We start from the raw sequence: 9139 nt of genomic DNA, 5'->3' as shown, positions 1-9139 counted from the left end.
CTCTCACGTTTTCAAGCAGTATTTTATATTTTAGTACAGAATGAAGAAAGCTGCAAGTCAAACGCGACTTTTATGCGTCGTCGTCACACTAACGAAGCGCTAACGAGCTGCTAGCCAGCTGCTAACGAAGCGCTAACGAGCTGCTAGCCAGCTGCTAACGAGCTGCTAACGAGCTATGGAGGCTCACACAGGTGAAGTCGGAGTCTTCGTCCGGATCAGACCGACGGCTAACTTCCCTCACAACCTTATTGAGTGTCTCTCAGACGGGCAGGTGAATAAAAGTCCTTCCAGATATCTTACTTTTAATTTATTTTACATTTAAGGAGGAGAGTCACTTTTGTTTTCTTTGGCTACATGATTAAACTAAGCTAACCTAAATCTGTGTTTCCCCCCATTAAACACGAATGACCGCTAATTAGCGAGTCAAAAACATTTAAGAGACTGAGCTAACGCTGTTTTTATTTATTTTTTAATTTTTTATTATTATTTTTTTAAAGCTAACGCCGTTAGCGTCAAATTTCTGGAATTAATTTGACTAGTTGTGATTTTAATATAATATCGGTACGTATCGCTCCGCGAGGCGCCTGACTATAATACTATGCCGAAGGACAGCATCGGTACGTATCGCTCCGTGAGGCGCCTGACTATAATACTATGCCGAAGGACAGCATCGGTACGTATCGCTCCGTGAGGCTCCTGACTATAATACTATGCTGAAGGACAGCATCGGTACGTATCGCTCCGTGAGGCGCCTGACTATAATACTATGCTGAAGGACAGCATCGGTACGTATCGCTCCGTGAGGCTCCTGACTATAATACTATGCTGAAGGACAGCATCGGTACGTATCGCTCCGTGAGGCTCCTGACTATAATACTATGCTGAAGGACAGCATCGGTACGTATCGCTCCGTGAGGCTCCTGACTATAATACTATGCTGAAGGACAGCATCGGTACGTATCGCTCCGTGAGGCGCCTGACTATAATACTATGCTGAAGGACAGCATCGGTACGTATCGCTCCGTGAGGCTCCTGACTATAATACTATGCTGAAGGACAGCATCGGTACGTATCGCTCCGTGAGGCTCCTGACGGAGTCCACCTTACAACAAAACATAGGACGCGCGGACGATAGGACGTTCGGCAAATTTAGAAGATAATTTAAGACATTTCCGTGCATCTTACCGTGAAAATACGGTAAGTTGATATTACAGAACATCGGAACATTAACTTTCTGGCCGTGTGTGACCGTATGTCATTAAAAATAAAAGGGGGGCTACTCATGTTGTGTGGAAAGGAAAATAAGTACATTTTATTTTGGGTCTCTGGTATTGTTCAGGGGGCCGGGCCAAATGTGGAAATGGGCCAGATCCGGCCCGCGGGCCGTAGTTTGGGGACCCCTGCTCTAAAATGTAGCCATGCTAGCCTAGCTCAAGTTTCTGCTCATGACATCAGATGCTACGTGTTAGCTGTCAGCTAGCTGCTAAGGTTTATTCAGTGAGTCCCCTCACATTTCATTCTGTCCCCCCACCCTGCCCTTGGGCTAACGGCAACCTGATAAGGTAAGGGCTGCAGGACCACGCCCACCCGCCCCTGCAGGTTGGGCGGGGGCTCTCCGGCCGGCAGCTTGAAGCTGATTCGCTGGAGCAGAGAGGCCACAAACAGGAAGAGCTCCATCCGGGCCAATGATTCGCCAACGCAGACTCGAGGTCCCGCCCCAAAAGGCAGGAAGTAGGCGGGAATGACCCGCTCACCGTGGTCGTCAAGGAAACGGTCTGGGGGAAGATGAAGGCGTTATGTGCGGCTGCTCTTTATGGAGTGGGGCGTGTCCCCGGGGGGGGGGGGGCGTGTGTTACCTGGGCTGAACAGGTCGGGCTTGTCCCAGTGGCGGGGGTCGTGGTGGATCGACCACATGTTGACCAGCACACGAGTCCCACGCCGGACAGCGCAGCCTCCGATGCTGAGGGGCGGGGCGGGGCGGCGGTTACAAAGAGCTACTTCCTGTCGGTCGGCGCTCCTTTGGTTCCGACCCACCTGCTGTCGCTCACGGCGACGTGCGGGATCAGCACCGGGCTGACGGGTCGGATCCTCAGGCCCTCGTTGATGACACAGTCCAGGTACGGCAGCCGGCCTCGGTCCGACACGCCCACCGGCCGCTCCCCGCCCACCTGTTCATCCAGCTCCGCCTGCACGCGCTCCTGGATCTGGAGGGGGCGGGGCGAAGCTAACGTTGACTTGTCTGAGCTCGGGAATGTGCTTGCTGGTACCGGAACCAGAACCTCTGGGTGGTGCAGCAGGTAGGCCAGGATCCACAGCAGGGTGGTGGAGGTCGTCTCCACCCCCGCGCCGAACGCCTCCGCCGCCGTCATCAGGATGTGGTCATCAGTGATGCCCTCACCTGTGGACCCCAAAGACTTGTGACCCCGCCCACTCTTCATTTGGCCCTTCAGCAAGGCGTCGAGGAGGTCCCGGGGGTCGGCGTCACTGAGGGACGCCTGAAGGGTTCGGGTCACCAGACGGGGGTCAACAACAACATGAGAGTTAAGTGTTGTTGTGACGGGCCAGAGCCACAAGAGGGCAGCAGAGCAAACCGAACGCAGCGCCCGCGCTCCCCAGAGGCTGGATCCTGATTCTGGACCGGTGGATCAATAACATGAAAGGAAACGTCTTTGGGGGTTGAAGGTCACCTTGTGCTCCTCCAGTTTCCGTGACAGCAGCCGGTCTCTGACGTCGACGCACGCCTTCAGTTTCCGGAGATACCTGTTGGGGAACACCTGAGGACGAGACGGCCGCTTCAGAGGGGCCGAGGCCCCGGCGGGACCGGAGCGTTCCTGGAGCCCTACCTTCATCCAGGGGTAAACGTCCACCAGACCTCCTCTGGTTATCGTCTCCACGATGCCGTCGTTGTACCCAATCACCTCCTGCAGCTCCGCGTCGCCATGGCGATAGGTGGCGCTGAACACCAGCGTGCAGATAACATTGGTGACGGCCCTGGTCACTGCGGGAGACGGGTCAAAGCCCCCGCCCCCTCTGGAACACAGCTCCACGCACAGACCGTCCACCGCCGCCAGAACTGAAGGACGAAGGACAAGACATGAAGACGGTGTGGTTCCAATTACAGCGAGGACAGGAGGGGTGTAACCGCAGCCAGGGGGCGGAGCCTTAGGAGGGATGTAACCGCAGCCAGGGGGCGGAGCCTTAGCAGGGACGTACCGATGTCTTGCAGGCGGCCGCCTCCTTCTCCAAACAGGCTGAAGGAGTCGTGGACGAGGCGACGGTGACACTTCCAGAGAGGAGAGTAGTCGGAGAACGCGATGTCCTTACCTCCTCTGGTCAGCAGGTCGGTGGTCACCTGACGGGGCAGACAAGCAATCAGGAGGTCGGCGGTTCCATTCCCCGCTCCGGCACATGAGTTCACTGCCGTTGTGTCCTTGAGCAAGACTCTTCATCCACATCGCCTGCGTGTGTGAACGTCGGTGGAGGGCGGATGGTGCCCCGGGGTAGACGCAGCTGCCCCCGGGCAAGACGCAGCTGCCCCCGGGGTAGACGCAGCTGCCCCCGGGGCAGACGCAGCTGCCCCCGGGGCAGACGCAGCTGCCCCCGGGGCAGACGCAGCTGCCCCCGGGGCAGACGCAGCTGCCCCCGGGGTAGACGCAGCTGCCCCCGGGGTAGACGCAGCTGCCCCCGGGCAAGACGCAGCTGCCCCCGGGGTAGACGCAGCTGCCCCCGGGGTAGACGCAGCTGCCCCCGGGCAAGACGCAGCTGCCCCCGGGGCAGACGTGGCTACAACAGTAGTATGTATGGAGAGAATGATTGACAATGTGAAGCGTCTTTGGGTGTCTAGAAAACGATGCGTTATTATTATTATTCATCCATCCATCCAGCATCCATCCAGCATCCATCCATCCAGCCTCCATCCAGCATCCATCCAGCATCCATCCAGCAGCCATCCAGCATCCATCCATCCAGCAGCCATCCAGCATCCATCCAGCATCCATCCATCCAGCAGCCATCCAGCATCCATCCAGCATCCATCCATCCAGCAGCCATCCAGCATCCATCCATCCAGCATCCATCCAGCATCCATCCATCCAGCCTCCATCCAGCATCCATCCAGCATCCATCCAGCAGCCATCCAGCATCCATCCATCCAGCAGCCATCCAGCATCCATCCAGCATCCATCCATCCAGCAGCCATCCAGCATCCATCCAGCATCCATCCATCCAGCAGCCATCCAGCATCCATCCATCCAGCATCCATCCAGCATCCATCCAGCATCCATCCAGCATCCATCCAGCATCCATCCAGCAGCCATCCAGCATCCATCCAGCAGCCATCCAGCAGCCATCCAGCATCCATCCAGCATCCATCCAGCATCCATCCAGCATCCATCCATCCAGCAGCCATCCAGCATCCATCCAGCATCCATCCATCCAGCCTCCATCCAGCATCCATCCAGCATCCATCCAGCATCCATCCAGCCTCCATCCAGCCATCCAGCATCCATCCATCCGTTGCTGCTCTCTCTCCACGTGTGTCACCATGCTCGGTCGTCCAGCGAAGTCCCTCCCTCTGTGCATCAGGACGTCTCTGGCGTGGCGGTGGTCGTTCACCACCACCGTGTGGTGACGCCCCAGGTACACGGAGAACACCGGGCCGTACCTGGAACCCAGCACAGGCCCGTTCAGGACCCGGTCCCGGAGGGGGCTGCAGGAGTAGCTCCTCCTCGCCTCGGGGCGCTCACCTGCGGGCCAGCTGGCTGAAGAGGAGGTGCGGAGGGAGGCCTCCTCCCAGCCAGGGGAGGCTGCCCAGGACCGGGAGCCGGGGCAGGGAGGGGATGGGGCTCCGAGGAGCAGCCTGCTTGGTGATGAGGAAGAAGACCATCGCTGCAGTGATGAAGAGGATGAGGAGAAAGGAGGGCGGGAAGATGGAGGCACACAGAGACGAGAGGAGACCAGTGGACATGGCGGCGAAGGAGTGAAGACACGGACGAAGAGTCCTGCTTTTATTCTGACGGGGACCTTGGACAGGTCAGAGGTCGTGTGTGTGTGTGTATGTTGTTTGTCCTCACCCTGACCGTGTGTGTGTGTGTGTGTTTATCTTGGTCAGCCAACCTTGGTGTTATCACGCCATGTGTCCTGCTCGCCATGGCAACCTTCTGTGTGTCCTGACCAATCACGGCCGTCGGTGAGAACCAGTACCGGGTCAGGAACCAGGACACCATACAGCGCTGCTGCCCCTCCAGAACATTCCGGTCCCAGGGTCCAGGGTGACGTCTGGGCCCTGAAGGACAGAGGACGACTGTAGTAGTATAAGTATCTAGTAGTAGTAGTAGTGTGTATATACAGTATATATGTGTTTTAGGCGTATCTTAATGGAACCGTTCCATACTGGGGTCGGTAAATTAAACTGACGTGTTTTTATTTATTTCCGTTTTATTGTTTAATGAATTCAACTGGTCACGTGATCCAGCCCAGACATATCTCAGAGATGCTTGTCGGTTTCGTTCTGGGTACCAGTCGTCATGGTTACACAAGCGGTGACAACAATGTTTCACCATTTTCGATTACTTCTTTTGACTCTGTGTGACATGCTAGCGGAAGCAGCTACTTCTGTGTGACATGCTAGCGGAAGCAGCTACCTCTGTGTGACATGCTAGCGGAAGCAGCTACTTCTGTGTGACATGCTATCGGAAGCAGCTACCGTTGTGTGACATGCTAGCGGAAGCAGCTACTTCTGTGTGACATGCTAGCGGAAGCAGCTACCTCTGTGTGACATGCTAGCGGAAGCAGCTACCTCTGTGTGACATGCTAGCGGAAGCAGCTACTTCTGTGTGACATGCTAGCGGAAGCAGCTACCTCTGTGTGACATGCTAGCGGAAGCAGCTACCTCTGTGTGACATGCTAGCGGAAGCAGCTACCTCTGTGTGACATGCTAGCGGAAGCAGCTACCTCTGTGTGACATGCTAGCGGAAGCAGCTACCTCTGTGTGACATGCTAGCGGAAGCAACGAACAAGAACACATCCACGTGTCGTCCGGACGTACCTTGGAGCGTCGTGATTGGTCTACTAAGTCCTGTTAGCGTGTTTTACAGTCCGGCATGTCATCGGACACCTCTGCTACGGGTCCTCGGGCCCGCGGGAACCCGGAAGTGAAGGTAAGCTTGATGCTGCTCCGTAAAATGTTTCAGAAAACTCCGGTTAATGGCCGGACTCAGTCCCGATCAGGGCTTTGTGATGTGTTTCAATAGTTATCGAACTGTCTATCAATAAACGTGTTGTTGTTAAAATGAGGTTTTAATCATAAATAGTTTGTTTTCATCCACTGCGTCATCTTAACGCCTCTTCTCGGCTGGTAGCTAAAAATGGACCCTGACACGCAGAAACGCAGCTGAAGGATGGTCGTTCTTTATTGATCGGTGATTGATTCCATGTACTGCAAATGGACACTGAGGAGGCTCCGCTGTGTTCCAGATGACCGTCCATAACCTGTACGTCTTTGACCGGAACGGCGTCTGTCTGTATTACAACGAATGGAACCGGAAGAAGCAAGCAGGCATCTCCAAGGAGGAGGTGAAGGAACCGAGAACCGGGAGCACGAAAATAAAAGCTCCGTGAGGTCAAAGGTGAAGTTTCACATTGTGTTGCTGCAGGAATTCAAGCTGATGTACGGGATGCTGTTCTCCATCCGCTCCTTCGTCAGTAAGATGTCTCCGCTGGACATGTAAGCATTAAGGTAGTACACAAAGTAGTACAAGTACTGAATGCAGTAAAAGCTCTGTTCAAGAAGCATTAAGGTAGTACACAGAGTAGTGTAAGTACTGAATGCAGTAAAATGTGCCCGGTGGCCAGTAGGAAAGGAAAAGGCAGCGCGAAGTACAACACGAATGTCCCCGTCTGTCCTCAGGAAGGACGGCTTCCTGTCCTTTCAGACCAGCAAGTATCGTCTCCATTACTACGAGACGCCCAGCGGCCTGAGGTTCGTCCTGAACACGGATCTGTCTGTCGCCAACGCCAGAGACACGCTGCAGCACGTCTACAGCAACGTAAGAGGTTCTTGTGCTCTTATTGTGAAGGGTCACGCAGGAAGCCCTTCCTCAGTCGGTCGGGGACTAACGGCTCCACCCGTCTGTCTCTCAGCTGTACGTGGAGTACGTCGTGAAGAATCCAGCGTGCGTCTCACCGTCGTGTTTGGACAGCGAGCTGTTCAGCAGCCGATTGGACGCCTTCATCAGAGCTCTGCCGTACTACAGTCCACGAGCTGCTTGAGGCGCGCGCACGCACACACACACTGTTTGTGATCAGCATTCTGCCACTGAAACGTGAATTAAACGGCTGAGTTCAAGGAGCTGATGTTTGATTGATGAACCTGAGACGAGGAAGTCGCCGGATGGATGTCTGTTGCTGCAGTTCTCGGCCGCGCCACCAGGGGGCGCTGTGTCCCCGGCGGAGACGTTGGTGAACGCGTTGGTGTTGAGTTGCTCCGTTCACGCTTCGCTGGAGTCAGTCATTCATGTCCTCACACACACACACACACGCGCGCTGTGACGTCAATGCTGATAGGCTGAGGCAGTCTGGGCTGAGGGCCGCTGTTGCCTGGCAACAACCAGCAGCCTGTGAAGATGTTTCTGCTCCAGGGAACAAAGAACCTGAACTTCAAATGATTCAGAGGATCGATGGCCTCCACGATTCCATCAGACATGTCACCACTGCCGCCCCCTGCTGGCCACTAACCCCATCTGAGTTAGAGGTGGACGCCGGCACCTCTACCGCCCCCTGCTGGCCGCCGGCTCATTAACCCCGTCTGAGTTGGACCAGATTGGGAACCTCCAGAATCCCTCCCAGGACCCCCGAGTCCTCCTGGAACTGCACATCTGGTTGAACCTGGTGTGTGTGTGTGTGCGTCATAAGACACGCACACACACACACACAGGCTGTGTGAGATCAGCGAGCTCTTTCTCCAATCAGGTGATTGATGAGGTATTCTTATCACGTGTGTGTTTTATGTCTGAGGTTGATGACGTCAGAGGCTGAATGGGGGGCGTGGTTTTGTCTGATTTGGACAAAGACGGCGGGGGATCATTAAACACACACACACACCTACCCTTTGGACGATGTGAACGCATGTAGCCCCGCCCCCTTCCACAGGAAATAGTTAGTAATGAGTAAATGGTCACCGTGGTGACCGTTATGAGGGGGCGGGATGACCGGGGTCATGGGTCATTGGGGTTCTGAGAGGTTTGTCCCATTTACAAACTGGGATGCTGGTTCTAGGGATCTGAACCAACAACCACGCTGTTGTTCTTTCGTCTTCCCCTCCCCTGGTTCCTCCCACTCTGGTTCCTTCCACTCTGGTTCCTCCCACCTCCTCTGGTTCCTCCCACCTCCTCTGGTTCCTCCCACCTCCTCTGGTTCCTTCCACTCTGGTTCCTCCCACCTCCCCTGGTTCCTTCCACCTCCTCTGGTTCCTCCCACCTCCCCTGGTTCCTTCCACCTCCTCTGGTTCCTCCCACCTCCTCTGGTTCCTTCCACTCTGGTTCCTCCCACCTCCCCTGGTTCCTTCCACCTCCTCTGGTTCCTTCCACTCTGGTTCCTTCCACCTCCTCTGGTTCCTTCCACTCTGGTTCCTCCCACTCTGGTTCCTCCCACCTCCTCTGGTTCCTTCCACTCTGGTTCCTCCCACTCTGGTTCCTCCCACCTCCTCTGGTTCCTTCCACTCTGGTTCCTCCCACTCTGGTTCCTCCCACCTCCTCTGGTTCCTTCCACTCTGGTTCCTCCCACCTCCCCTGGTTCCTTCCACCTCCTCTGGTTCCTCCCACCTCCTCTGGTTCCTTCCACTCTGGTTCCTCCCACCTCCCCTGGTTCCTTCCACCTCCTCTGGTTCCTTCCACCTCCTCTGGTTCCTTCCACCTCCTCTGGTTCCTTCCACTCTGGTTCCTTCCACCTCCTCTGGTTCCTTCCACTCTGGTTCCTTCCACCTCCTCTGGTTCCTCCCACTCTGGTTCCTCCCACCTCCTCTGGTTCCTTCCACTCTGGTTCCTTCCACCTCCTCTGGTTCCTTCCACTCTGGTTCCTTCCACCTCCTCTGGTTCCTCCCACTCTGGTTCCTCCCACCTCCTCTGGTTCCTTCCACTCTGGT

The 9139-nt window shown here is 55.7% G+C and overlaps 2 protein-coding genes across 2 annotated transcripts; one reads left to right on the top strand and one right to left on the bottom strand.

Moving 5' to 3' along the window:
• Positions 1-1285: 1285 nt before the first annotated feature.
• On the bottom strand, positions 1286-4966 carry cyp17a2 (cytochrome P450, family 17, subfamily A, polypeptide 2). The gene is made up of 9 exons (XM_068755884.1): positions 4746-4966; positions 4543-4663; positions 3214-3352; positions 2844-3073; positions 2688-2774; positions 2280-2495; positions 2035-2204; positions 1857-1960; positions 1286-1775 (listed from the first exon to the last, which is right to left on the bottom strand). Exons 1-9 carry the CDS (start codon positions 4964-4966, stop codon positions 1495-1497), a joined length of 1569 nt encoding a protein of 522 aa, XP_068611985.1. The 3' UTR covers positions 1286-1494.
• Positions 4967-6036: 1070 nt separating this feature from the next.
• Positions 6037-7348, top strand: trappc1 (trafficking protein particle complex subunit 1). The gene is made up of 5 exons (XM_068755946.1): positions 6037-6158; positions 6475-6573; positions 6654-6724; positions 6908-7046; positions 7141-7348. Exons 1-5 carry the CDS (start codon positions 6102-6104, stop codon positions 7267-7269), a joined length of 495 nt encoding a protein of 164 aa, XP_068612047.1. The 5' UTR covers positions 6037-6101; the 3' UTR covers positions 7270-7348.
• The last annotated feature ends 1791 nt before the right edge of the window (positions 7349-9139 follow it).

The sequence above is a fragment of the Brachionichthys hirsutus genome, chromosome 23, assembly GCF_040956055.1.
Source record: "Brachionichthys hirsutus isolate HB-005 chromosome 23, CSIRO-AGI_Bhir_v1, whole genome shotgun sequence".
NCBI lineage: Eukaryota > Metazoa > Chordata > Actinopteri > Lophiiformes > Brachionichthyidae > Brachionichthys > Brachionichthys hirsutus.
This window is presented reverse-complemented; position numbering and strand designations above follow the sequence as displayed.

What these genes read in the sequence shown, in the direction of transcription:
- cyp17a2 (XM_068755884.1), bottom strand. Translation starts at nt 4,966, where the DNA reads ATGTCCACTGGTCTCCTCTCGTCTCTGTGTGCCTCCATCTTCCCGCCC. An exon ending in ACGTTTACCCCTGGATGAAG is followed by an intron (nt 2,775 to 2,843) that starts GTAGGGCTCCAG and finishes TCTCGTCCTCAG; the next exon opens with GTGTTCCCCAACAGGTATCT. An exon ending in ACCTGCTGCACCACCCAGAG is followed by an intron (nt 2,205 to 2,279) that starts GTTCTGGTTCCG and finishes CGCCCCCTCCAG; the next exon opens with ATCCAGGAGCGCGTGCAGGC.
- trappc1 (XM_068755946.1), top strand. Translation starts at nt 6,102, where the DNA reads ATGTCATCGGACACCTCTGCTACGGGTCCTCGGGCCCGCGGGAACCCG. An exon ending in GCGGGAACCCGGAAGTGAAG is followed by an intron (nt 6,159 to 6,474) that starts GTAAGCTTGATG and finishes GCTGTGTTCCAG; the next exon opens with ATGACCGTCCATAACCTGTA. An exon ending in AAGATGTCTCCGCTGGACAT is followed by an intron (nt 6,725 to 6,907) that starts GTAAGCATTAAG and finishes GTCTGTCCTCAG; the next exon opens with GAAGGACGGCTTCCTGTCCT.